Source organism: Balaenoptera musculus, chromosome 2 (genome assembly GCF_009873245.2).
Source record: "Balaenoptera musculus isolate JJ_BM4_2016_0621 chromosome 2, mBalMus1.pri.v3, whole genome shotgun sequence".
NCBI lineage: Eukaryota > Metazoa > Chordata > Mammalia > Artiodactyla > Balaenopteridae > Balaenoptera > Balaenoptera musculus.
In genome coordinates, this window is record NC_045786.1 from 20,143,382 (window position 1) to 20,157,947 (window position 14,566).

At 43.2% G+C, this 14,566-nt stretch overlaps 1 protein-coding gene across 2 annotated transcripts in view; it reads right to left on the reverse strand.

The window, feature by feature from the left end:
* DHTKD1 (dehydrogenase E1 and transketolase domain containing 1) overlaps positions 1–11,869 on the reverse strand; it is a 51,740-nt gene extending 39,871 nt beyond the window's left edge. Inside the window, exon 1 of one of the 2 annotated variants that reach the window (XM_036843635.1) lies at positions 11,572–11,869. In XM_036843635.1, the coding sequence (XP_036699530.1) occupies positions 11,572–11,728 (157 nt within the window). In that variant the 5' untranslated portion in view covers positions 11,729–11,869. The remainder of the gene's footprint in view (positions 1–11,571) is intronic. The other variant, XM_036843636.1, reaches the window with a different exon arrangement.
* Between the last annotated feature and the right edge of the window lie 2,697 nt (positions 11,870–14,566).

A 14,566-nucleotide genomic window follows, 5' to 3' on the forward strand; every position in this document is an offset into this window, starting at 1 on the left:
CACACACATCCCTCCGGTACTGAAGGTGGAGTCAATGCCTCCTCATTCCTCACTGACGTTTCCTGTAGCTAGTCCTCTAACTCTCTACAAACCCCCAGTCCTCTGAGGGACATGCCACGGTGTTGATAACTAATCCCCACTGGCCAGAAGTCATCACAAGATAATGCTGCAGGAGAATGCTTACTGGAAAAGCGTCAGTTTGTTTAGATGAAAAAAGACTAAAAGACACTGTATATAGCATAAGCCTGATTTTTGTTAAAATGTGTGTATAATATATATTTCATTATATAGTATATCTAGCATATTAGTATCTATATACTTCATATATGTCTCTGCATTTGCATGTATATATTCCACATATATAAAGGAAATAGACCAAAAACTTAGTGATGATCCTATGTCAAAATTCCTAATTTTGGGACTTCCCTGGTGGCACAGTGGTTAAGAATCTGCCTGCCAATGCAGGCGGGGACACGGGTTCGAGCCCTGGTCCGGGAAGATCCCACATGCCGCAGAGCAACTAAGCCCGTGTGCCACAACTACTGAGCCTGTGCTCTAGCGCCCTCAAGCCACAACTACTGAAGCCCTTGAGCCTAGAGCCCATACTCTAGGGTTTCTCATACTCCGCAATGAGAAGCCTATGCCCCACAACAAAGAGTAGCCCCGGCTCGCCGCAGCTAGAGAGAAAGCCCACGCACAGCAATGCAGACCCAATGCAGACAAAAAAAAAAAAAATTCCCAATTTTTTTCTTGCTTACCATAGTTTCTAAGTTTTCTGTAATGAACATGTCCAGTAGAGCTCTTTATTTATTTATTTATTTTGGCCACGCCATGAGGCTTATGGGATCTTAGTTCCCCGACCAGGAATCAAACCCAGGCCCAAGGCAGTGAAAGCACCGAGTCCTAATCTCTGGACCTCCAGGAAATTCCCAGAGCTCTTTAAATTGTATCCATTTAACTGACTTAAATACACCCTGAAAGCTTCTGATGATCAGATTCTCTCCACTGCCCTCACCAGTTGACTATATGCTTGTAAGAGTCAATTATATTTGTTCCTAAGGCTGTTGCTATGGGGAAAAGTAAACATTAGGGGAGACATTATAAAAATCTAGGAGATTCTGCATTCAGATTGCTTTCATAAGTGCTCTTCACTTTAAAGATTTGCATATACAAAACCAAAAATAAACATACTTGAGTTAAAATACGTAAAGCATCTCTCATTTCGTTATGATAATCCTTGATTTAATGACTTTTTGTTAAATTAACTGACGAAGTTTCAGTGTCAAATGCATTGAATAAAATTGCTTCAGCTGGATTACTTTGGTAGCAAATAATGAAATTAAAAGATTTAAATGGATGCGATCACAGCAATAGAATACATATCTTCTTCACAAAAAACTCCCTGTTATTGTATAAATCAAAGGATTACTGTAAGAGAAAAATGAATCCCTTCACCTGAGGCATAATACTGACCAAATGACTCAGTGCTCACGATATCTATGAAAGTTCAGAGGAATTTAATTGGATGTTTAAATTCCTAAGAAGCCAGAGAGAATAGGGCAAACGACAGTAGCAGATATATACGCTCTTCTTCCAAATAAAATGGAAAATACTGGAGGCGTGCTTCTGGCTCAGGAGAATGGCACATAGTAGATGCTCAAGAGATATTTGTTATTACTTGAATGAATGAAGTCCTGATATTCACTGTATTGTAATGGCATCACAGAACCCTCCCGATCAAAGGTTTCCAGAGCCCTCAAACATGCCATACGAGGGCTGCAGTGGATCCCTCCTGATCACTTTGGGTCCTTCTCTTCTGAGAACTGCACCCTCCCATCCCAGAGGGTGGGTTCCAGGGCCATGTCTCTATTGCTCTACTTTGCCTGCCAAAGAGTCAATGGATTCCAAAGACACCTGAGTCAAGGTGGGTCAGATTCAATCTTCCCAGAATTTGAGGCTTGAAATTAAGAGATATGAGAAGAGTGAGCGTGAGACTGCTATCCTTAGAAAAGCCTGCTTGCAAGGTTTATGATCTTGGTTGCTGCCTGGGAACTTGCATTTCAGGAATGGCCTCACCTGTCCCTAACTGATAAGGGTGATCCACTGTGCCCCGACTGTTTGGGAGAACAAGGTAGTTTAGGCTGAACACCTGTTTCCCTTCTGGGAGTCTGGGATTTTGGCACATGCAGAGGGTGCTTACATGAACCTCTCCCAATAAAAACCCTGGGTGCCGAGTCTCTAATAGGATTCCCTGCGCAGGAACATTGCACATATGTTACTGTGTTTCTTGAAGAGGAGTGCATTCCGTGTGACCCCTCATGGGAGAAAGCAGAAGGAAGCCTGCACAAAGGGCCCTCCAGACTCTTCCTGTGCCTTTTCCATTATGGTCCAGCTGTGCGTCCTTACCACATCACTGCAATAAACCTTAGCCATGAGTACAACTATAGACTGAGTGCCATGAGTCCCTTCTGGAGAATCTCTAAATGTGGGGTGGTCTTGAGAACCCCCAACACACATTATGTGTGACACAGGAGCTAAGTACCTTAACAGCTGTTCCTTATGGGGCCTCACACAGCCTCTGCCAATATTCCCAGAGTTAGCTTTGGTTCACTCCCTTCTTGATTACTTGAAACATTTTTCAGCTCTAGAAGATACCCCTGTACCCTTCAAATAAAGTCCCCTCTTTGCTTAAGATAGCCAGAGTTGGTTTCTGCTGCCTGTGACCAAAAGAACCTTAGCTAAAACAAGAGTAAAAAAACATTATGAGGGACTTCCCTGGCGGTCCAGTGGTTAAGACTCTGTGCTTACAATGCAGGGGGTGTGGGTTCAATCCCTGGTCAGGGAACTAAGATCCCACGTGCCATGCAGCCAAAACAAACAAATAAAAAACATTTTGATAGGGATATCTACATCACTTTATTCTCTGCTGTAAGCAAACACGGTGGGGGCACTGGATAGTGTTGAATAGTATTTTATTTTCAGAAAGAAATGTGTTCATATTAACCAGCATAAAGTACACTGACAGATAACCTAAACTAAACTTAGTACTTCAACTGGAAGTCAATACAGTTCTCTTTCATCATCTGGTCATAAACAGCCTCCCCCGAAAATATCTAGATCCAATCCACAGTCTCTTTGCATTCAAGTCAGCATATGCTTAGAGCAAGTGGGAACATTGGCTATCTATAAAAACACTGAAGACTCCAAGAAAGAGAACTCCATAATTGGAGTCCCATAAGCCCTATTTTTTTTTTTTTTTTGGCCGCGCCGTGCGGCATGTGGGATCTTAGTTCCCTGACCAGGGATCGAAACCATGTCCCTTGCAATGGAAGCGTGGAGTCTTAACCACTGGACCGCCAGGGAAGTCCCCTCTTAAGCCCTATTAAAATGAGACGGGGACTTCCCTGGTGGCACAGTGGTTAAGAATCCAACTGCCAATGCAGGGGACACAGGTTTGATCCATGGTCCTGGAAGATCCCACATGCCGAGGAACAACTAAGCCCGTGCTCCCCAATTACTGAGCCTGCGCTCTAGAGCCCGTGAGCCACAACTACTGAGCCTGCACACCACAGCTACTGAAGCCCGCGCGCCCTAGAGCTCGTGCTCCGCAACAAGAGAAACCACTGCAATGAGAAGCCCGCACGCTGCAACTAGAGAAAGCCCGCGCACAGCAACGAAGACCCAACGCAGCCAAATACATAAATAAATAAATAAACAACAGAAATTTATAGAAAAAAAAAATGAGAGAGCTGCCACCGGCTTCAACTTAGGAACTTCATAGATAACCATATCAAAAGGCAAGACTTGGTACCAGAATACTATTATTATGAATTCTGTACAACAAACTCATACCTAGGCCATGCAGCTGAGTTCATTTTACATCCTATCTCCTCTTCCCATCTCAAACATGATATCTTTATAAGCTAAATTTATTTTGCCAGATAGTTCTTTCTTGCAAAAAACCAAACTTTAAATAGAAACCTTATTCTGGTCCTTTCCTTTTTCTCTGAGATTCCTTTCTTAAATCATTGCCGAGATAGGTAAGCAACGGTCACAGATTGATAATAAATGATAGTGACCATTTATTGAGTACTAACTTGTGCTACACATTGTGTTGGATTTTTCACATACGTCATCTTATCTAATCCTTGTAACAGCTCTGAAATAGGTGCCCTTATCTGCAGAAGAGTTAACTGAGGCCCAAACACGTTAAGTGACTTGCAGAAGGTGACACTGGTAATGAAGAAGCTGGAATTGGAACTATTTGTACTCAAGTGTGCTTGATTTTAATCCAGTGTTTTACCCACTATACCATAACAAAAATTGAAAAGGAAAGTCCAGGGCCTACAGCAAACAGGATGAGATAACTAGAAGTCATTGAAACATTTAAAAACTCATCTAAATTTTTTTGAAAATCTCTAATGCAATAAGATTTTCCCCAACTGTTTTTCCTATACCTCCAGTAAAGGCTCCTATTATTTCTTGTCTCTTCTTCTTTTTTTTGGCCGCACCACGCTGCTTGTGAGATCTTAGTTCCCGGACCCGGGACCGAACCCAGGCCCCAGCAGTGAAAGTGCCGAGTCCTAACAACTGGACTGCCAGGGAATTCCCAAGGCTCCTATTATTTCTAATATGCAACATACCTGCAACCTCACTTCAACTACTAAAGCTGATCGCCAAGATCAGTAACCACTAAACACTGTTTGGAATCTTACAGCTCCCATCTCCTAATGGTCTCTAAATTCTGCCATTTTTTAATAACCCAAATCCTTCATAATGAAATTTATGCCTATGAATCACTGGTCCTAAGCTGTTGCATTTCTATATAATAACAACGAACTATCAGAAAGAGCAATTAAGGAAACAACCCCATTTAGTGTCATACCAAAAAGAATAAAATACCTAGGAATAAATCTACCTAAGGAGGTAAAAAACATATACTCGGAAAAGTATAAGACACTGATGAGAGAAATGGAAGATGACACAAACAGATGGAAAGATATACCATGGCCTTGGACTGGAAGAATTAATATTGTTAAAATGACCATACTTCCCAAGACAATCTACAGATTCAGTGCAATTCCTACCAAAATACCAATGGCTTTTTTCACAGAACTAGAACAAATAATTCTACAATGTATATGGAAACCCACCTCCATTTTAAATTAGGATTGTTGATAAATAAATTCAAGTTTACTTGGAAGTTGAGGTATACAGAGGTTAAAGTACAAGCTGTTTTACTAATAGCCAGCTACAAAGGACACTCATCACAGGTCAAATTTTAACTAGTGAAACCGCTGCCATCCAAAAAGGTTGCTACAAGCAAATCCAATATCTCTTCAAAGCCTTACTACAGTGAAAATCTTAGTAAATGAAGTAGTCATCCTATGCAGGCATTGATATTTGGCCAAGATAAACATATTAAGAAAGAAGGCTGATGAAGGTCAAAGAGGAGGAGGGAGGCACCATAACTTTGACCATACCTCCTCCCATTTCTCTATGTCACCTTGGATGTGGGAGGATGCTTTGTGTCCATTTTCAGTAGGGTTTGTCCTTTGATTCATTTTGCCAGTACCAAAAGTTAATGTGCATGATCCATCCCACTAACTCAGTCATTCCTCTCAACAAAGATGGCACCTTTTAGGACAACTGGTAGGCATTATGAAAAAGACTAAAGCCAGGACTTAGTTGGCAGTCCAGTGCTTCAGACTCTGTGCTCCCAATGCAGTGGGCACCTCCCAATGCAGGGGGCATGGGTTTGATCCTTGGTCGGGGAACTAAGATCCTGCATGCTGCACAGCGAGGCCAAAAAAAAAAAGACTAAAGCCAATTAAACTGTGTCCTTGGCCTCATCAGCCTCCTATAATTAATAGAACAGACCATAAGCACACAGTTAAACAGAATTTAAGGAAAAACCCAATGAATCTTAATTGTCTTCATCAGCAAAAAAAAAGTTATTCCTTCTTCTAGAACATGGTAATACAGTATATTACCCTATATATAAAATGCTTCTTTTCTTAGCTCTTGGTGTTAACGGTTGTACGTGCAAAATTCAAATGTACTAAATGTCACAAAGAAATTGCATATACAGAGCCCTATTTCTACTTCTTAGTAGGAATCAATCATTTAATAAGTATTTAGTTCAGTGTAGAGTTGAAAGGAATATAAGACAAGGTCTTTACTAGGCAGGATCTTACAATGTAAATGAGAAGATGATCCCCGCACAAAACTGCACACAATTAGAAAAAGTTTAATACAGTCCAAGGGGTGGGCCCCATACTGAGAGTTAAGGGAATTCAGATTAGGATAGCCTGGAGTTGTCTGGAAAGATGTCACGGAGGACTTGGGAATGGAGCTGGACTGTGGAGAATGAGTAAGAAGTGGAAAGGCACAGAGTGAAGAAGAGATTTGGAAAGTGGGGGAATTTATGTTGGAAAGATGTAAGAAAGAAGGCAGAACAGGTCAAGAAACATGAAGGGCATTGAGTAGCAACCTAAAGAACCTGGATTTTATTTTGAGAGGCAAAGTGGAGCCTTTGGAGACCTGAGTAAGAAAGTGACTCAGTTAAACCAATGTTTTAGAAAGACTGGACTAAGCTGGAAGGGAACTAGGCTATAAGTTATAATACCAGCTAGGCTAGCAGTTTTACCTCTTTGAAGTCATGGATCTCTTTGAGAATGTGACGAAAGCTATGGGCCCTCGGCCTAGAAACAGACACAGACACGGAGTTGTGCAAAGTACACAGACCCCCTGAAACCTTCTCATAGGGATCCATGGACCCAGGTTAAGAACCCTTGAATTCAACATTTTTTTTTTTGGTAGCAGGCCAGAATTAAACACCTAGACTAGGATCCTAGTTAGTGAAAATATGAAGAAAGCAAGGCTTTGAGAAATAGAGTGCTCAAAATGTGACAGGAAGTACAAGGTGAAAAAGTTGCTTGCCCCAGATTTTTAAAGTACATCTGCAGCAGAGACTATTATAACCCCCAACATCCATTTTCCCTTCTCTTTTATGGTAACAGATAGTTGAGTATATGACCACCCAGAATAAGGATATCCTTTCCAGCCTTCCCTGCAGCCAGGGTGGCCATATGACTATGTTCTGGCCAATGAGAGGACAGTAGAAGTGATGTTGCAACTTCTGGGTCTTACCCTTAAAGGGATGGTGTTCTCTTCCCCTCCCCCTTTTCCTCCCTCTTGCTGGCCAGTATGTGGTTATAGTGGTGAGCTACCCTGGACCAGAGTTGAAAGCAACACCCGCAGGGTGGCGAGGAAACAACGTAGAAGAAACTTGAACCCCTACAGTTTTGCAGAGCAGAGCTGTCATACCAGCTCAGACTTCTACTTACTTTATTCAACCCACTGTTGTTCCAGGTCTCTGGCACAGCCCCTGAACACATCCTATCCAATACTGAATTTGCTACCGGAGGTGGGTTGCTGCCATAACAGAACCTAAAATGTATACGACACTGGCTTAGCAGTCAGGTGGTGGGTACCAAGGACCCAGGTATTTCAGACTAGAAAGCTGAAACAGTGTTATGTTATCTGACAAAACATTTGCTAAAACTGTCACTTGCGATATCTTGAAAGGTAGGCTGCATGCCCATGGAGCCTGTAGCTCAGTAGTCTGTGTTCATTGTTTCTTGTCACTTTCAGGAAAGCCCCAGAAGAAAGGTGAGGTCAAGGAGCTAGTTCATCAGCAAGAAGAGATGGAGGGAAATTCACTCCACTACTGGGAGGTTTTCTCCATCTGTGGCCTCAGTACCTAGAGGTCAGACCCAGCCAAGGTTTGAAAGGTAGAAGCAATTAGTAAAGGTAGTTCTGAAGAGGCTGTCTTAGCCGGAGATAGGAGAAAAGATGAAACCCCTTTTTAAGTACCTTCTAGTAAGCATTATCTGTTAGATGATGAAAGCCAGCTGAGCCTTTAATATCACACAAAGGGTTTTGCCTTCCCACTACAGCATATTAGTTGAGATGGTCTCAAAATAAACACCATTAAATTTAGGGAGTCGAATGGGTAGAAGCAGTAAATAAAAGACCAGGGTTTTCAGGCTTAAAAACTAGGCCCGGATGAGCTCTTTGACTGTGGGCAACTTCCTCATGGAATGACTAGAAGCAAAAAGCAAAAAAGCAAAAAGCCAAAAGACTGCAGTCCTAGGAATTTTATTTAAGAAACTGAACTGCTGGGCTTCCCTGGTGGCGCAGTGGTTAAGAATCCGCCTGCCAATGCAGAGGACACAGGTTCGAGCCCTGGTCCGGGAAGATCCCACGTGCCGTGGAGCAACTAAGCCCGTGCGCCACAACTACTGAGCCTGCGCTCTAGAGCCTGTGAGCCACAACTACCGAAGCCCGTGCGCCTAGAGCCCGTGCTCCGCAACAAGAGAAGGTACCACAATGAGAAGACCACGTACCACAACGAAGAGCAGCTCCCGCTCACCGGAACTAGAGAAAGTCCACGCGCAGCAATGAAGACCCAATGCAGCCAAAAATAAATAAATAGAATAAATAAATTAAAAAAAACCTGAACTGCCAAAGAAATCCCAACTCCAAATCTTAAAAAATGGTACAACTGAACTTATTTACAAAACAGAGATAGAGTCACAGATGTAGAAAACAAACCTAGGATTACCAAGGGGGAAATGGGGGGGGGGGAGAGGATAAATTGGGAGATTGGGACTGACATCTATACACTACTATATATAAAATAGATAACTAATAAGAACCCGCTGTACAGCACAGGGAACTCTACTCAATACTCTGTAGTGACCTATACGGGAAAAGAATCTAAAAAAGAGTGGATATATGTATATGTATAACTGGTTCACTTTGCTGTACAGCAGAAAGTAACACAACATTGTAAATCAACTATACTCCACTAAAAATTAATTTAAAAAATAAAAAATAAAAACAAATAAAATAAAAAACTGAACTGCCAAAGAAATCCCAACTCTGGCCAGAAAAAAAAAAAATCTGTAATTGATGACTACCTAAAGTAACTATCAGGTTCCTAACCTTATCAAAATAAAGTGGACCATGAAAGGTGTGCAGCCCCCAAGGAGGGCACACTCCCCAATGCCCTCAGAAGATACAGGTTAAAGAAGAATCCATAAGGCAAGACCAGGGGAAGGGATGGGGGCAGAGTTGAGGGGCCAGATAATCTAGTGAACTTACCACTCAGCCACATCAAGGGGCTTTATCATTCCTACCCAATAGGACTTGATAACTGGTCTGAACCAGTGGCTGCTATAGATTCCTCATTCTTTCCTTTTGTGGATGGGAGTTTCCTTTGTACATCAAATGTGTATATATTCAGGATGGATGGCAGTTCATAAAATTCCAGACTCCGAGGAGCCACAGCCAGACCTGCTGGAGAGGACTGCACATTCTCCAGAGATAATGGACTTTGAGCTGGATTCAGGAATTGAATGGAGGAGGGAGGAAGTGAGTACATTCTATGTGTGGGAAGAAAAGCTTAGGATATTTGAATGGCCAAAGGGGCCGAGTGTGGTGATTACTAATTATTTTCCAACATCTATTTTCCTCTTCTCTCTCAAAATAATTTTTAGCTGGAAGGTAGCCATCCTGAATAAAGACTATGCTTTCCAGTCTCCCTTGCAGGTATGTATAGACGTGTGACCAAGCTCTTTGGACGTGAGCTATATGCAATCTCCTTCCCCATTCTCCCACACAGCCTAGTAGGAGTAGTATCTATAAAAAGAGTTTTTACAAAATGATGTGATAAGTTCTGAAACAGGAAACAGAAAGAACTGTCACAGATCTACATGGAATGATAATTTTGAAGAAAGTTACAAAACGGCCCACTTGCCTTTAAGTTTTATTCGGAGTATTAAAAAAAGATATAAGGAAAAAATTCCTTAAGTCAGATCCCACAACTGCAACAAACAACTATTTCTCAGTATTGATTTTACTCTATCCTCTCAGTACAACACAATATTGTACCCTTAGCCTGCAGTTCTAACTCAATACTGAACTTTCAAAGTTCACCAAGGATCCCACAATACAGCAAGTTCATTGCTAGGAGGGGTGGGGAGGCACAAGTTGGTGATGAGGGAAGAGAGAAGATTATATACAGATAAAATCAACCCCAGAGATATTTTTTCAAACCACACCAGCCCAAAGCTCCCTGGATGATTTGGATACAGTCTTGCCATTGAGAACCACCAGCCCAGACTTTTCCCAGGCAAAGATTAATTCTCCACTGCCAGGCTGTTAATAGGAATCAAACAGAGACCCAACAGTGAGGGAAAACCTCAAATAAGATCACAATAATTGCACACTGAGCACACACTAGTAAGTTCTTAATTGAAGAAGAGATTGTCAAATACATCTTACACATACATCCCTTATGACTATAACAACAGTGTTTGGCCACGGTGGCCATGGACGTCCTGCTAGAGAATCACCTAGAGTGACATAAAAATACAAATTCCTGAACCTCATTGCAGGCCACTGAATGAGAACTAGGGTGGGGTTTAGGGGAGGGGAGAAGGAGGCTGGCCTGGGAGCTAGCATTTTAACATCACGCAGAGTGATCTGAATGCACGCTTCAGTTTGAGGACAATTGGCATGTAAAATTCTAGGCACTCAATTTGCCAAGTGAAATAAGATACCTATAGTCTTACTCTCAAGGGATTAGCAACCTAGCTGGCCAAAATCCTGTCCCTAAAGAAACCCGCTGGACTCAAGAAGGAGAATCAGTTTTATTCTAAATGTCCCCTGAGATCAAAAGCAAAATATTGAGGTTCCAATGTGTAATGTACTGCTCAGAGGTCAGGTGCTTAGATGATGAAGGGGCTCCTAATTGTTAATCCAATAACTGGATCAAAGATGCCAAATGACCTTCCTCTAATAATCGATGTGTGTTCATCTTCTATTCTGTGAGGATGAATAAAGATACAATAACTTAAAAAAAAAAAAGATACAATAACTTTGGAGCATAAACCAAATACTCAAAATTCGTCTCTTGCACATGAGGATGCAACAGAGCTTCCAAAAACTGATATTCATGTCTCCTAATACATTAAAACCCGAGTAACACGTTTCTAAATTCAGCAAAGAGTTCTAAACTCTGAAATTAAAGAGGCTACACAGAGGAGACAAATGGATAATAAATACCATGCTGTGGTCCAAGACCATCTGCTAACTGCCCTCTTCACCCTAGTCACAGTCGCGATCCCCACACATCCCGGCTCACACCAGCTTCGGAGACGGCCCTGGAAATGTATCCTTGGGTGAACTCCAGGAGCTGAGATATCTTAGAACTTTTCTTTTCCTGCAGCCCCGACTCTGCAAAGAACTAAGTTCTCACACGTTTTACGACCAAGGAATGGAAAAGACAAGAGCTCACAAAACCATTCTGTGACCCCCGACCCTGACAATATGCACGCCTGTCCGCCTCTGCTCCCTCGCCTCACCTTCCTCCCCACCCTCCTACTCGCACACTGAGGCCCCTAGAAGCCCCAACTATCAAAAGCACCCTATCCCAGGCCAGGCAGGAAGGCCCCCTGCCTCCCCAGGCCCCACGCCCACCGCCCGGGCCCAATCCCTGACCTGGGGGGCGCGCCAGGCCGCCCTGGGGCTCCCGGCTCTCGGGCTTCCTCGGCGGGTAGCCGTAGACACCCCTCTCTGTCTGGTAGCCGCGCCGGAGGAGGAGCGGAGGGGCCCGACCGAGGCCCAGTCTTGCTGCTGCCACAGTGGCCAAGGCCATGTCCCGCCAGGCCCCCCGGGCCCAGAGACTTCTGCGGGAGATCTAGGGGTCGCGTCCACTGTGAGGTAGCTCCTGAAACCCCCCGCGTGGGAGGCGAGAGGAGGGAGTGGGTAGGCGAGGGGAAGCCCCGCCTTCGAGACAACGCCCCCAGTCCTGATTGGCCAGGGCCGGCCCTCGGAGCCAATCTAGATCAGCGGCCTTCAAAGGGAAGCCACGCCCCGGGATCCGCTGGGACTCGCGCGGTCCTAGAGGCTGAGGGTAGCCCTGGATTTGGGAAAACGGGGAGTGTTGAGCACAGCGTTACCGGCTTTCTGGTATAAACCTTGATATACCTGTATATGCTGCGGTCTCCCACCAGGAGTGATCACCCACCACCCCTCTCCTGGAAGCCCCAGAGCACAACCTCACACACACGATGCAGTCTCCTACAGAAAGGAAAAATTAGCGACAGGGTGCATGAAAAGTGGCTGGGACTCAAACCAAGGGACTTGGTTTGAAGGAAAGGTCATAGGAAGTAACCAGAAAATCAACATCCCCCCTCCATTTGCATTTTTGTAAGAAACATTGAGGGAGAAAGAATAAAATAGGGGAGAAGGAGCCTGTACGAAAGCGATAGAATAGGAGTGAAGAGAAAGTGGACGTGGAAGATTTCATGTGGAGTGAGGTAAAGGTGCAAGGTGAGGGGCACGCCAAGGAGAGGGGCAAGCATGAGCACAGAAGCCTGGGAGAGGCTGCAAGGCATTGCAAGTGATTCCAAGAGGCCGGCGAATTGGGTGTGTATTGAGAGATGGGAGTGGAAAAGTAGATACAGGATAACTGGGTGATTAAAAGAGCTTTCAGTAAAAAAGAAGGAAGTAATTACGAGATCAATGTCCCTTTATATCCCAGAGAAGGGGATCTCCAATCTCCCACAGTGACAAGGTTAGCCTTGGACTGGAGCAAGGGCACTTCATAGAATATAAAAGTAGGAAAGGCAGAGCATAAGCGTATCTATTTCGGTAGGCTGATAGATTTGATCATGGAACGACGATGAAGTTTTTTTCTGCTTCTATTTTTTTTTTTTGGTGAAATATTAAGCAAGATGAACAGCAGAAAGTGGGAGTAAAAAGACATGGGAGGACGTCTGAAAGGGATAAAAAGGTATGAAGCAGTGGGATGGGAAAGTGAACAGACCCAGAAATGTCATGATTTGGGGGATGCCAAGAGCCCACTGAGGCTTGTGGTTATGGACCTGACTCAGACAAGACAGAGTGAGTGTGAGTTTTTCTCCAGATATGTTCAGCTCCTTTTGCAGGTGCAGGGTAGGCAGGAGTTGTATTTAACTAAAGATGGATTTTTGCCTGGCAGGTATGATGGAGTGATGGGGCAAGGGAGAATTCATAGCACTTGCAATACATAGCAATTGAAATGTTGATTGGATCAGGGGACTGAATGTACCAGGGGTAAAAGTGCATAGTTGGAGTGGGGATTCTCATGTAGGTGAACTGGTGGTCTCACTGACTGACATTTGAAGTTGGGACTTTGGATGGAAGGCAAAAATTGGAATCAATTTCTTTTCTTTTCTTTTCTTTTTTTTTTTTTTTGGCCGCGTGGCATGCAGGATCTTAGTTCCCCTACCAGGGATCCAACCTGTGCCCCCTGCAGTGGAAACACAGAGTCCTAATCACTGGACTGCCAGGGAAGTCCCTGGAATAAATTTCTTGAGGCCTGTGGACCTTGGATAAGAATTCTTGATGTGAATTGGCAAAGTTCATAATGTTTCAAAAAGTTTGCTGGCCCACTGTTTTGGTAAATATATGGAAATGTAAAATGATACAAACTCTACAGAGGGAAAACTGTCAATATCTTATAAAATTAGAAATGCACGTTTCATTTAACCCAGTGATTCCGCTTCTAGGAATTTGAAAGTCTAGGATAGACTTTCATACACACACTTGAACACAACTGAGTACAAGAATATTCACTATTGTATTGTCTATAACTTAAATTTTAAAAGATTGTGAGTATCCTAAATATCAAAAAATAAGAGATTAAATAAGTTATACTACTTCCTTACAACAGACTACTATAGAGTCATAAAAAAGAATGAAGCAGCTCATTATGCCTTGAATTGGAACAACTCCTAAGATATATTTTTAAGTGAAAAAAGCAAGAGCAGAGAGCAGTATGCATAGAATGCTTACATTAGAGCATTAAAATATATAGACTTTAAAAATTTGTGGGACTTCCCTGGTGGCGCAGTGGTTAAGAATCCGCCTGCCAGTGCAGGGGACACGGGTTCGGGCCCTGGTCCAGGAAGATCCCACATGCCATGGAGCAACTAAGCCCGTGTGCCACAACTAGTGAGCCTGCACTCTAGAGCCCGTGAGCCACAACTACTGACCCCGCCCGCCACAACTACTGAAGCCCACATGCCGAGAGCCCGTGCTCCGCAATAAGAGAAGCCACCACAATGAGAAGCCTGTGCACCGCAACAAAGAGTAGCCCCGCTCACCGCAGCTAGAGAAAGCCCGTGTGCAGCAATGAAGACCCAGTGCAGCCAAAAATTAATTAATTAATTAATTAATTTTAAAAAAATTTGTAAAGGTAACTATACACACGTATATGTGTGTGTATAAATATGTATTTCTTTATGCATAGAGCATCTCTTGAAGAAGATGCTGGAAATTATTGCCTCTGAGGAGGGGAATTGTTAGGCTGGGGACAGGGGAGGGAAGAAGTTTTACTTCTCACTTTTGTAATTTTTTTTTTTTTTTTAAAGGACAAATCGGTTCACCTGAAGCTTGTTATTTTTTTTTTTAATTTATTTATTTATTTATTTTTGGCTGCGTTGGGTCT